General features: G+C 40.0%; 1 protein-coding gene across 2 annotated transcripts in view; it reads left to right on the forward strand.

Annotated features, from left to right (window-relative positions):
* Window positions 1-14,521, forward strand: part of Ttc27 (tetratricopeptide repeat domain 27) — a 123,808-nt gene that overhangs the window by 49,868 nt on the left and 59,419 nt on the right. For both annotated transcript variants that reach the window (XM_055618255.1, XM_055618264.1), the window contains 2 exons: window positions 4,407-4,502; window positions 8,051-8,173. In XM_055618255.1, the coding sequence (XP_055474230.1) occupies window positions 4,407-4,502; window positions 8,051-8,173 (219 nt within the window). The remainder of the gene's footprint in view (window positions 1-4,406; window positions 4,503-8,050; window positions 8,174-14,521) is intronic.

Below are 14,521 nucleotides of genomic sequence, written 5' to 3' on the forward strand. Positions count from 1 at the left end.
CATGTACAAAGTAGCAAATCAAAGGTGATCTGGCATGTGATCAGTCAGACTGTTTAGATTATCAGCTAGTCTCTCTTGGGCTCTTCAGAAAATTTAGACACTTTGATATCCTTCTAGTGAGGATGAATTGCTTTCAGTGAAAGGGAAGGAAGGCCCTCTGGGGCCAGCTGCGCTCCTTTGAAGGTGTGTGCCCATACTTTCAGATGCGAGCGCACGAAGTATAAATCAGAGCAGACCTTATGCAGAATTGTCTTACACATAAATCATTCTCTGTGCTAACTTTACATTTTAGTCTTAATCAGGGTAGGTTTTTCTGGGAAATTCTTTACTGAAAACAGCACCAAAAGGAAGAGATACATCCCTAATTCTGCAGTTTTATTCTCCTAGATCCCCTGTTCCCTGAGACTGTAGCTCCTGGTGATGTGGGCATTATTATTGGGGGCGGGATTGGGGCTCCATATACACACATATTTTGCTTTTAGAAGGAGTTAGGAAAAATGCCCTTAAGAGGAAGTATTAAAACTTGAAAACCAGCAAGGTGCATGCAGTGGTATGTATCAGTAGGCCCAACATTTGGGAAGGCTGAGTCAGGAGGATTTTGGAAGGTTTGAGATCTGCTGGGTTACCTATGGGTTGTGGGGAGACCACACTTTTTTTTACTGGTTTTGCTCCCAGTAAATATACGTGATACTCTTGGTTGGTGACTGGTACTAACCATCAACTTACCTTAAATGTTGGAAAGAAAACAAATCTCTCAGGGCTGGGAGAGGTGGTTCAGTGGTTAAGAGCACTTGTTCTTGCAGAGGACCTGGGTTTGATTCCTTCAACCACATGGCAGTTCACAGCTATCCATAGCCCCAGTTCCAGGAGATCTGATGTCTTCTGAGCTCTGCAGGCAGGAGGCACACAAGTGGTATACATGAAAGACAAACCACTCAAATTAAACATAAAATAAATAATAAAAGCTACAAAAATTAAGAAAAATTTAAAAAAACAACAAAACCACCAAAGGCTTTTTTTTTTTTTTTTTTTTTTTGAGAAAGCCATCCTTGTAGATTTGCTAAGGGTGCAAGAGTTACTTTAAGAATCCTTTCGTGGATGAATGCCACTGTGGTTAAATGATCCTTTTTATGTGGGGAGACCTCAGGTCATTGTAAATGTCAGCCCTGCTTTTCCTATTGATTGTACCTGTGAGGATTCCAGTTTGAGTATGATAGCAGAATTTCAAAACTTGCTAAAACTTAACTTGCTCTGAAAAAAAAAAAAATCTCACAACCCACTGCTGCCAGGCAGGGCCCTTGGCTCAGAGACTCCACACTCTCCCCGTGTCATACCACCAGCCGGAGACCAAGTTTTCCAACACATGAGCCTATGGAGGACATTCCACATCAAAGCACAGCAGGATTTTGTTAGGATGTATTAGTCAATGAGCAAATGAAAAGAGTACGTTGGAGTAATTGAGGGACTTCTAATCAACTACCACCCTTTTGTTGTTTATTAGTTTATTGTTCTTAGTTTTATTGGTAGCTAAATTTTACTTAGGTGATTGCCATGCTTAAGATAGCAAGAAGTATATTCTGTATAGGAGAGAAGTAGGTGGGTGTTAGGTTAATCTTTATTACAAGTGGAGCCAGTTCAGCTCTTGTAGGGAGCTCACACCAGTGGTTGTGTGGCCCCACGGGGGTTGCGTATCAGATATCTTGTATACCAGATAATTACATTATGGTTATGTTATACACAGTTACGAAGCAGTAATGAAAATAATGCTATGGTTGGGGGTCACCACAACGTGAGGAACTATATGAAAGGGTCGCAGCATTAGGAAGGTTGAGAGCAGCTGTGCTAGACAGTGCGATGTGTGTTGACTCTATTGTATCTGGTGGTTTTTGCCATTTGAGAGAGCATCTGAGAACATCAGACACAGCTAACTGCAGGTCATCTAGAAGTATCTGAAATGTACAAAAAATTGGTTAAAAAGCCACAAACTACTTATGAGTATTTAATGTTACCTTGTCATATGATCAAACCAACATAGATTTTGTTTGAAAATAAAATTTTACATGTAACAAACACTTGGTAAATTGTATGATGTTACTTTTAAATTTTAGGCTATTAAGTAAAAGTTTTCTTTTTTGTTTTGAAAAGTTGTATGTTGGATTAAAAAAAGTTTTTCTTTTGACAGGAAGGAATCCTGTGATCTTTATTTATGTATTGTGACCATATGTCTGCAGCCAGAAGTTGCTGCTCTTTGCCCTCCTCTCTCAGTGAAACACCCTGGGCAGAGGCATGCAGCCTTTTTGCTATTAAGTTTCTGTGAAGCAAGGCCAGGAAGCTTTGTCCAAGATAGCTAGGGAGTGTGGTTATGTCTCAATTTGTTCTGACTGATGTTGACTGAATAGAATTTTGAGCTGTCCAAGAAGTGATGTGTACTACTAAGTTTGTTCTGACACGTGAACTCATTCTGTGAGACTTTAAACTAACGAGCAGATCTCCTCTGTAGCACACGGCAGAGCCACAGTTTTGGAGCTTAGGAAATGGCCTTCTGTGCTGGCTCTGCCATATTTGCTGTTCTTGTCTCTGTAACTAAATATTTAATAAAAGCAACTAAAAGGATTTATTTTGTCTCATGGTTTCAGGAGATTTTAGTTCATCATGGTAGGGGCAGTGTGGTGAAAACAAGTTAGTCTGTGTTGGTAGGATCATGAGGCAGCATGGCTATTCACATTGGCCAACCAAGAAGCAGAGAGTCCAAGATCAGAATTAAAGGAAGGCATAACCTTCAAAAACTCACTCCTGTTCACCTATTTGCTACTGCTCTTGGTTCAAAGGTTCTGCAACTTCCCAGTATCACACTCCAGAGCTGGGGACCAAGTGTTCAAATACATGAGCCTTGGGGGGTACATTTCACTTTAAACCATGGCAGGATTTTGTCAGATTGTTTTAGATTCCTGTCCTTATTTATCTTCTGAGGAAGTTTAATATTGATTCTTAGATTTATTTTCAATTTTTTAAATTTAATTTTGTAAATTATTGAAACAACTTGAAAGAAGACACAAGTATAGCACAGCAACACTTCTATATCCTGATGTGTGAGAGTGTTGTCACATGGTGCTTTGCTATCCTCAAACACAGGAACGACAGTATCCTACATAACAGCTTTGTGTGTTAGAATCAGAAAATTAGAAAACCGGCACTATAAGTAACCAAGTGACTGGTCATCAAAAAGCTCACATAGAAAATATCAACTTGAATACAAACATAATTTGCCTGGGTATGGTGGTGCATGCTGTTAGTCCCAGCACTTGGAGGCAGGCAGATCTATGTGTGTTTGAGGCCAGCCTGGTCTGCAGAGTGAGTTCCAGGATAGCCAGGGCTACACAGAGAAACCTTCTGTCTTGGAAAACAACAGCAACAAAAGACATGTTAATAATAACTTGGCTGAAAGCTGATGCCACGCCAGGTAGGTGGTGATCCCAGCACTCAGAGGCAGAACCTACACAGAGAAACCCTGTCCTGAAGCACCGCTTACCACAAATAAAGTCCGATACCAGAAAAAGTATGTGTAGTACAAACGTATGACAAACCAGGAGGCGGGGCAGGCGGCTGTGGTAATGGGGCTGCTGTCCATGTGTTGGTCTAGGGTTCCAAGTTATGTTTGTATTCAAGTTGACATTCTGTATGTGAGCTTTTTGATGACCAGTCACTTGATTACTTCATAGTGCCAGTTTTTGACCCTGCAGTTGGCCTGGGTTCCTGTCCTCAGAGAGCTGTCTCAGTCCTTGCATCTGCTGTAGTCTGTGGGAGCTGGTTTTCATTACCAGGTTGGGGATTTCTGGACGTCATAACAATTCTTCAGTTCCACGGCTTGCAGCCACGGCTGCAGCACACAGGTGGGCCTGCATAGAGGGATGCCCACTCTTCAGCTTTGCTGTAGAACGAGAGGACTTGCTCCTAATTGGGTCGACCTGCTTTTTCTCATTACCTAATTCCTGAGAAAAAATCGCAAGTTCACTGAGAGAGTACAGCTACCCTCTCACTGACATTGGAGAGTAACATTGACAAAATGGCATTATGTTGGAGATAAATACAATAAAGAACAATTTTCTTAGAGAAAATAAAAATTTTCAATAATAAGGTTAGTTCTCTGAAAGATTTATTATAAGAAATTGTAGTTAAATTTTCCTGGTAATGTTTAAATGTGCTTGTTTATAGAAGTAGTGATGAAACTTCCAAGTTTTAAAAATACTTTATCTCAAAAGAAACTCCGTATAGCTTCTCTAACCTTGACAAAATGACTTGAGCTCTTTGTTATTTATATGTGCATTTAAATAATCTTCACAATAGGAACTGTTTATGTTAAAAATTATTATACATACAGCTTAATGTTTATCATATGTATTCTTTAGGCTCTTGCAGACCAATTTGAAGATAAAACTACATCTGTACGGGAACGTCTGAAGATTTTCTATTGTTGTCAAGTGCCCCCTCACTGGGCTGTTCAGGTACCTTTGCTTGTCTTTTATATGAAAAATACTCTAAATTACAAAAGAAAATACACTAGAAATGGATGACTTAAATGTTTTGCTTTTAATTTTTAAATACTTGAGTAAAATTAATAAAAGCAGTTGGGGATTGCCAATTGTTTCAAATTGCTGTTTTGATTAAAGTAGTAGATTTAAAAACATTTTGGAATATTTTTAAATTGGTAGTAGATAGAATCCTAGAAATTAAGATAGGAGAATCATGAATGTTTTTGTTTTCCATTTCATGAGTTGGCATTTAAGAAAAGGTTTTAATATAGAGTGAAGCATAGGAATCGAGGGAGAAAGAGGTTGGGAGGAGAGAGAGTGCATTAGTTAAGGAAGGAGAGAGAGTGCATTAGTTAAGGAAAGAGAGAGTGCTTTAGTTAAGGAAGGAATGGCTTTGGCTTATTAGGAGATTTGCCTGCCTGCTTTCGTTTTTCAAAAGGACATTTTATATTAGCTTTTTAAGGATTTACTCTTAATTTTTGTTCTGTGTGAATGAGCAAGTGTGAGTGTGTGTATGAGTGTTAGAGTCTGATTTTAAGTTTGTGAGCGAGTATGTATCTGAGTGTATATACGTGAATGTATGAATGTGAGAGTGCTTTTAAGTTTGTGAGTGTGTGTGTATGTGTGTGAGGATGTGTGCATGCATGTTTGCATGCTGTGTGGTGGAGGACAGACAAGAGTGGCTTGGAGATGGAATTGCAGGTGGTTATGAGCAGTTGACATGATTCAGGGACCTGAACTGTGGTCGTGTAAGAGTAGGAAGTGTTCTTAGCTGCTGAACCATTTCTCAGAGCCCCAACACTTTATATTTCCTTGAAGACATTTCTTGAAGAGCTTTCTACCAAATAATAAACCTTTGACCCTTTTAATGATTTGATTAAAAAGAAAAAAGAAAAGAAAAGAAAGCATTTATTTGGCACTTTCTGTTTTGAGTTGGGCCTGACTTGTTCTCTCTCCAGGGTGGAGGAGTCACCGGGGTAGCTCCTAAGGCCACACTGAGCTGGTATACTGGCTTCTTGTCCCATGCTTCTCCTGGATTTTTGATATGCTCCCTCTAGTTGTTTCTAACTTTATGGAGAAGAAAATTGAGCCCAGTGCAGTGAGCGTTCCTCATGAACTAGCTCCCAGTGTCTTGATATTTAGTATAATTTACTTTCTTTTACCTTCCCTGTCCCTCATTTGAGACTGAGTAGCCAGCCCTGGCAAGCCTGAAACTCACAGAGCTCTGCCTGCCTCTGCCTTCCAAGTGCTGGATTAAAGGCACTTAGCAGGATGCATATATTTTGTTCTACAGTTTCCACAGTACCTTATTTTATCACATTGATTTTATCAAATGTCCTAGAATTTGTAGATGAGCCACTTTGACACCCAGATAAAATGATGTTAGCTAGAGGTTTCTGATGATTTAGTGACTTGATGTTTTAATCAGCTTTGTCCTGTCACTTGTGTATTATATACACAGGTAGAAACTTAGACTTAAAAAAGCTGCCCTATTGCTCAGTGGTCCAGAAGCCCTGTTTTGAGATCCCTAGAGGGATTAGAGTCTGCAACTAGGTTATTTGCTCCACTTTGGAAGCTATCTTACATATCGAAGGAAACACAGGTAATAAAAATTGTTTTGCTGTAACTCTTAGGAGCAGCTTCTTCATCCAGGTAACAGGCTCCAGGTAACAGCCGGAGCCTTTGGTGCACATGATCCCAGTGTGTGGAATTTATGAAGTACCTTATCCTGTATGGTTTGTGGCTGGTCAGCAGTTGAGATTTTGAGCTGTTATTATGTTCAGTGTGTAGCTTCTGTCCTTTGGTTGTGAGCTAAGCCCTGTCTCCAGCTGTGTAGCTATTTCTGTTTCTGAACAGACCATTACAAAACCTAAATACCATCCAGAAAGAACTTAGATGACTATTTGTCCTTTAGAAGCTGTGGTTTTAGAGTCTTTAGGCAGTTTGATAAAATGTAGATAATTTTTCACTAAATTATTAAATTGCCCTTTTTCCTTTCATCATAGTGACTAGCCTTATCTTTATGTAGTAGTTGAAAGATATGTGTCAAAAGCAACTTATTGTAAGGAAAATCTTTACCACTGGCCAGCTGTGCCCTCTTGGGTAACTTTCTTCACCTTTCAATTGACAGTATCGAAGTACTTCCTCCATGAGCAGCAAGTTGTGTTGCTGCTCCTGGACCCTACATCTAATTCAGTGCTCTGAAATTGCCAAATTCTCCTGTATGTTGCAGCACATGGAAATACTGTTAAGCTCTGTTCCCTTTTCTTTTTGAGACAAGGTTTTACTATATATCCCCGGCTAGCCTGCAACTTACTATGTAGACCAGGTTGGCCTCCAACATAGAGAGATCCACCCGCCTTTGCCCCTCAGTGTTGAGCCTACAGGTGCATGTCTCACGCCTAGCTTCCATTAGTTTCAAGATTTATTTATTTATTATTTATACAGTATTCTACCTGCATGTGTGCCCACCCACCAGAAGAGGACACCAGATCTCATTGTAGATGGTTATGAGTACCATGTGTTGCTGGGAATTGAACTCAGGATGCTTGGAAGAACAGCCAGTGTTCTTAACTTCTGAGCCATCTTGCCAGTGCCAGTTTCTTAATTCTTATGTAAGCTGTATTTCTAAAGAGCTGTAAAGATCTCTTCAAAAGAAGAAAGAACACAGTGTTCACTGAGGTGAAACCAGACCTTATTCAACAACATCATCTCCTTTATTTCACCTACTATGTTTTCCATGCCCATAGGATGGGCTACTTAAAACATAGTCTGTTTTGGGGCTGGAGAGAGGGACAGAGTTTAAGAGCACTGGTTGCCCTTCCAAAGGACCCAGGTTCAATTCTCAGCACCTAGCTCACACCTGTCTGTAACTCCAGTTCCAGGGCTTCTGACATCCTCACACATAGATGTAGGCAAACTACCAATGAACATTAAAAACAAAATTTAAAAAAACATAGGCTATTTATTGTTGAATCTATTTTTTCTGGCCCTGATCTATTTTGCTCATTTTGATCTTTCAGGCACTGTGAAATTAAGTGACTCAGATTTCTAGAATGTGTCTAAAATAAGTAAGACTGATTGAGACAGCCAGAGATGTCCTTGTGTGTAAATTCCCAGGGACTAATCACAGAGATTTTATGGTCTCTGCATTGCTTCCTTTGAGCTTTAAACACTGTTGATTTATTGGATGGGACCTTTCCAAATCAAAGGTTCACATGGGAGGGATCTTTAGATAAGAAGGAAATAATTTTGAGTTCTAAGTGCTTAAAAATTAGATGCATTGAGTGTTTTGATCCATTCCTGTTTGTTTTTAGTACTTTATCCTCTGTAAAAAAGCTTCCTGAAGTAAGTAGGATTCCCATAAATTCCTCGGTAGTAGAGGTTGAATTTCATAGGATGCATGTATTACAGTATGGAGCCCTTTAAAAGGTAGGTTGGAGATGCTGGAAAGTATTATGGGATTTGCCTCATAGCAAGGGGTACTGATGACTTGTCTTTTTTTTTTTTTTTTTTTCTAGCGCCAGCTTGCAGGTCTGCTCTTTGAGTTGGGATGCACCACTTCTGCGCTTCAGATATTTGAGAAGCTGGAGATGTGGGAAGACGTGGTCATCTGTTATGAAAGGGCTGGGCAGCATGGGAAGGTAGGTGATAGTCACATCTGCGCTGTTGAGAGCCTTCTTTTTCTGTATTTTCCCCTAACTCTTACAAAGACACTTCTGACAGTATTTACTCACATTCCTTGTTTCACTTAAGGCTTTTTAGTGTTTCCTCTGATGTATGCAGGGCAGCTTATTTTCTGTGTTCATAAAAGAGAAAAGCAGCCTGGAGTTGATATGATATTTGGCAGTTAAGAAAGAGTAATAAAAACTTGGAGGGCACTGCACGTTTTGATCCATTTTCCTATTGATTCTTCTGTAGGACAGCTTTGAAGTAAAATATGAGGAATTTATTTCATTATTTTTGGGGTACCTGATGACTAGAGGCCGTGGACATGAGGGAGATTATCTAGGAGGCTGAGTTAGTACAGGAAAGTCCATGTGACCTCTGCTGAGGCAGAAGCATTATTAAGTGTGTGATACAGATTTAATTTCACTCTTAAATTGAGTCAAGAAAGAAAATGTTGCAATATCTGCATCTGTTATTAATCTGTTTCTTCTCCTCATACATGAACCATATTTTAAGACTTGTGTCTCTACATTGTGAGCAGCTGTAAAACTGGACACATTAAAATCATATGTTAATTAAAACTATTTGTCTTTATTTTATGTGTCTGGGTGTCCTGCCTGTATATGTGTATGTGCGCCGTGTGTGCTTGGTGCCCACAGAGGCCAGAAGAGACTGTCAGACTGTAACCATTTGTAACTAGAGTTACAAATGGTTGTGAGTCACCTTGTGGGTGCTGGGAACTGAACCGAGGTCCTCTGCAAGAGCAGCACGTGTTTTTATTGCCATTTAAATGAAAAGATCTCAGTATGATTTGGCATTGAAACAAAAAAGCTGTTGAATCAAAAACAAAAGACATAACCAGAGCAGAGAAATAAATTTGGAATTTGTGGAATAAACATTTATGGTGAAATTGTCATAATTTCACTAACATTTCTTTAAAAAAGTTAACAACCAAGTGTTTTGTGAGAGCTAAAAAGGAAGATACTCAAAGTAGATGAAGGCCACGTGTGTTGGTGCATTCTTTTGATCCCAGCACTTGGGGGGCAGACGTAGGTGGATTTCTGTGAGTTGGAGGCCAGCTTGGGCTTGAGCATGTTTCAAAAACAAAACAAAACAAAACAAAACAAAAAATCAAAAGTTGATAAAGCTTAATTTTGTTCTAAGTGATACAAAGTGAGATTGCCATAGGAAATGCCCAACAATGTACTGAAGGCAGAAAGACTTCTCAAACTTTAAGGAATATAGGGGAAGAAAAATCAAAACATTTCCCTCTTTCATTAAGAAATAGTTTTATGATTGATAGCATGTTTCAGGATATTTGATCACACTGTGAATCCCGAGAAAAACCTGTTTCTAGTTGTGCTGTGGTTCAGCCCTAGCACATACCTTTAATCCAATAATTTTCTGTGTATTGTAAACAAGTAGTTGTGATGTGGGTAAGCACTAGCACACACCTTTAACCCAAGAGCTTTCTGTAAACAAGAGCTAGATAAAGCAAACCATAGGTCAAGAGGAGGAGCAAACAACCAGTTGACAAAACACAGGAAGGAGGGAAATTGAATTGAAGGGTATTTAAAGACAGCATGGAGAAGAAGGGGCTTTTTCCTTCTGGGACAAGAGCTGAGTAGGAAGGTCAGCTGGAAGCTTTCTCTGTGTTTCTGAGACAACAGGTTTTCACCCCAATATCTGGCTCTCAAGTCTTTATATTGGAAAATCAAACGTTTGGGATCTGCTTTCTTTGTAACAATAGCATCTCAAATTTGGTGAAACATAGAGCTATGTTTTTTCAAAAACTTAAATTTTTTTTAGCCTGTATTGTATCAAATGCTTGTTTAAAGAAGGGGTGAGTGGAAGAATGAGTGTCTCAGTTTCCCAACCCATATAGCTCCTATCTCATTGCTCCTTACTGTGTAATTTTTTTTTTAACATTTGTTAACAAATACATAATGACTGGGTTTGTTAGGTTTGTTTAAAATTATTTTATTATTTTATGTGAATGGATATTTTGCCTGAATGTGTATCTGTGTATGATGTATTTTTCCAGAATCTATAGAGGCCAGAAGAAGGGATCAGATCCCCTGGACCATGTAGGTGCTGAAAATCAAACCCAGGTTTTCTGGAAGGGGAGTCAGTGTTCTTAACCACTACGCCATGTCTTCAGACACTGAAGTAGTAGTTTTTTTAAAAAAACTTAAGCAAGTTGGTGAATCACAAATACTCAAAGTATGCTTTAAAATATTAATTTAATTATTTTCAGAAATCATGAAAAGCTGAGCTGCCGTAATTGGAAGAAAAGCATTTACTACATCCATGTACTTCAGCGAGGATTGATGCTTCTCCTAATAGCTGTAATATTTTTCTTTTCCAAGATTTGTACATGGCCTTGTAAGAATTATCTTAGTGTAATGATAAATGCCTCAGTTCCCAAATATATTGGAAATGTACATATATTTAGAAATGTAGTTAGTCTTTTTTTCTTGTAAATTTTTGTGAATTCTAGCTCCCAAAACCCCATCTTGATTTTTAAAGATTGATTTTTAACAATTCGTCTCTTATAAGACCTTTTTTTTGTTTTTGTTTATTGTTTTTGAGGCAGGGTTTTGTTGTGTAACCTTGGCTCTCCTGGACTTGCTTTGCAGACCATGCTGGCCTCAAACAACCAGAGATCTCCTGCCTCTGCCTCCCCAAGTGCTGGGAATACAGCCATCTGCCACCATGCCTGGCATGCTCTCTCTTTCTCTCAGATTTATTTACTTTTATTTTATGTGAATTCATGTTTTGCCTGCATGTATGTATGTGCACTTTATGTGTGCATGGTGCCTATGGAGTTAGAAGAAAGTATTTGATCCCCTGGAACTGGATTTGTGAGCCACTTTGTGGGTGTTGGGCACCATACCCTTGCTCTCTGCAAGAACAGCAAGTCCTCTTAACTGCTGAGCCATCTCTTCAGCGACCCCACTGCCTGCTTTTCTGTTGTTTCTATTATATTTTTAGATAATTTTAACCACAGACTAAAAAGTATTGCTTCAAGTTGGAAACAAATGTTTTCTTTCTGGAACAGCTGAGCTTATGGTGTTCGGCCATGTGCCAGTATTTTTCACCACCTTTTGATTTCACTAGACGTTTGAAATTTTAATCCTTGCATTTTATGCTTAATGGAATAATTTATTTTTAAAAGGCTAATTTAGATATGCTTGGGTCTAATGATTGTTGTGATGGTCATGTTTACACTTTGCCCTGGTAGGCGCTTAGACTTCCTAGTTTAGAATACTGCTTGCTACTTAATGACCACTGGCAAGACATCTAAGATTAATTTTGCTTAACCCTAGGATCAGAACTGGTTAGCATTAATTTTTCAGTTATTTGGCTCGCTTGTCAGTTTCCTCTAGTTGATGGCAAAATCTGATTTTGTTGAGCAAACCTAGTTTGGTCTCTAAGTGAGCAACAAAGGCTGAGCTGGCATCAGCTGAGCAGAGGTGAGGATAGAAGGTGAGAATGTGGGGAGGAATAAGGTCTGGTCCTTGTTTCTTTATAGGAGCCAGGTTTGCCTGAGATCACAAAGCTGCATCTTAATTAAGCTGTCTCAAATTACTGTAACCATGGATTCTTACCATTTTGTTTTAAGTTGCAAGTAAATGTGTTACTTTGAAACCAGTTTTTAGTAGTCAGTTTAGGTTTTTTGTTTGTTTTTTGGTGGGGAGATTTGTCTTCCAGGATAAGAGTACTTCCTTTATGTGATCTGTGAGTTTCTTAGAAGTTCTTTGCTAGAGCAGTCTTCCTTTCCTTTCCTGGGCAGTATCTAACTATGGCAATCCACCCATCAGTAACCTCCCTTTTCTCTCCAGGATGGAGAGTGAATAGTTGGAGATGCTTCATGAGCTGGCTGTTTATTATGGCCTCCTCCCCATTCTCTTGTCCATGTTAATCCCAGGATCATGACTCTCCTGTAACTACCTGGCGTGGTGGCATGGCCTCAGTTCAAGGCCCATGTTCATGCTTTTGTATCTAGAATGCTTGTCATCCTTAGGTAACTCTTGCTTATTCTTTCAGTCTCCTTTTAGTGTCAATAGTGTATGAACTCTGCCTCCTCTCTGGATCTATGTTGCCCTCCTGTTAACTCCTCAGCATCTAGGACTACTCTAGTATCCCATTAACTGGCACATTTCCCCTGGGCTATTTAATCTGTCTATGCTATTTAGAGCTGTGTCTCCAGACACCATTGGTCCCCAGGTAACAAATAGTTAAAAAGGCACTAAGAAGCAATTACCCCAGTAAAACCCTCCTTACGGATGACTGACCAGATGGCAAACACCTGCTGCCATCCTATTCTGTTCTCAGTAGTGAGATACCTGCCTCCACTTCCATTTTAACTTTAAAAATAGAAATGGGAACTTTTAGGATTTCCAATTTTCACACAGTAACAATAAGCACACCGTAGTTTGTTGTTAGATAATGCAGTTTCTAAGCGCGTCTCACGGACTATTCTTTATGTGATTAGTTTGTAATCATTACATGCTACTTGTAAGAAACTGCAAAATATGAATTGCTTTTGTCATTTTACTGGTTAACATCAGTAAGTTGCAGATTGAGTCTTCCAAGAACTGACTTCTTTCCCTTTAAAGTCTGTTCTTTCCCCACACCTGCCTACCTTCATGGTTATTGTTACATCCATAAAAATTGGAGATTAGATTTTTTTAAGTTAAACTCCACATAGGCACAATAATTGAAAATGCTCCACAGATGGGTAATGCAAATAGGCGTTGGCCAGCTAATCGGATAACGAGGTCTGTTTTAAATTACTCTGTTTTATCTAGGCCTTGGAGTGTTTGTATTGGCAAGTACACTTTGAGAAATTGAGCCAGACCCTGGTGTTGTCACATATAAATGAGCACGTGCCTCAGAAGCACCACACAGGTGGCTAGGCTGGGAGGGTCCAGCTGGGTGTGAGGCCTTTGTGCTTTGCATCACTTGGTTGTTGCTCACAGGACATGACGTTGTACCAGGAGGAAGTTGTCCTCCTGGGAGGACTGTCCTAGGGAAGAGGAGAAGGCACTTTGGTGCTATCCTAGCTCTGCCCTAGGCATCCTGCCTTTATGTGGCAGGGCCGTAGCGCGTTTTTCCAGCAGACAGTACCCATCTCTGAGAGCTAACCTCTTGACAGTGAAATCAGCCCGCGTTTGTTCTCAGCTTCAGGAAGAAGCCTGGAGTGAGAGGAGGCCTGCTGATGAGACCCTGCACTGTGCACTGGTAGACCTGGACTCGTGCATGGTTCCTTAGAACTCACGCCTGCTGCCAAGGCCAGGTCATTTATTCTTCAGTTTTTGAAAAATTACTCTCATACATGTGTGCTTACATGGATGTGCATGAGGCCAGAAGAGGGTATCAGATTCCCTGGAGTTACAGGCAGTTGTGAACTATCTGATGTGGGGACTAGGAGCCATACTCAGGCCTATGCAAGAGCAAATGATTCTGATGGAGCCACCTCTCTAGCTCCCTCATAGCACCTTCTTAAGTTCTGGGCCTGTCTCTTTCCACCCACTCGGAGTGAGCATGTTTGGTTGTTAGGCCTGTCTGCCATTTCAGTAGTCCTCAGGGTGCCCTTTCTTTTCATTCAGACCATTGGGTCCACACTTGTCTCCGCCTCATCAGTTTTTGCAGGGGGACTTCCCATAGTTGTTTGTCTGCTGACCAGAAGAGGGCTGCTCTTAATTCCTCCCATTAATCCACAGTGATCAACCTACAACTCACAGCCGAGAGGAACAGTTTGTTTTAGAATTACCTCTGACTAAAGTACAAGAGTAAAACGTGGAGGGCGCCTCACCCATTGGAGATTGAACTTAACTTTCACCTGTGCTGCTTACCCCAAACTCAAGGCCTGACAGAGTGCTGCAGTGAAGTAGTAGGGTGCGGTCTCTCTTAGTCCAGTCTCAGCTTTCCATTAACAGCTTAGAGCAACACATTGTTATAAATGTAAATGAACCTGGTGCAGGTCATATGCCTGTCCTCCTCTCTGACAGTACTACCTGAACCACACAGGCAATGGTTGGATTGGTTCCCATGAAGTCCTCAGAGTTTGTGCTTTGAATTTGAAGTTGTAAGTTGATACTTTGTGGGTGAATGTAGACCAGCAAGGCATTTTGTCTGTCTTTCATAGTGTTTGAAAATAAATAAAATCAGAGTAAAAATTACAGATGTCATCTTTTAAAAACTTCAGATTTCTTGGCTTCTCTTAGAGATCCAAAAGATGAAAAACAACCAAACAACAAAACAAAACAACCCCAAACCAAGAGCCAAATGAAAACCAAACAACCAAATGAAAACCG

Source organism: Psammomys obesus, unplaced genomic scaffold (genome assembly GCF_907164565.1).
Source record: "Psammomys obesus unplaced genomic scaffold, mPsaObe1.curated_primary_1811, whole genome shotgun sequence".
NCBI lineage: Eukaryota > Metazoa > Chordata > Mammalia > Rodentia > Muridae > Psammomys > Psammomys obesus.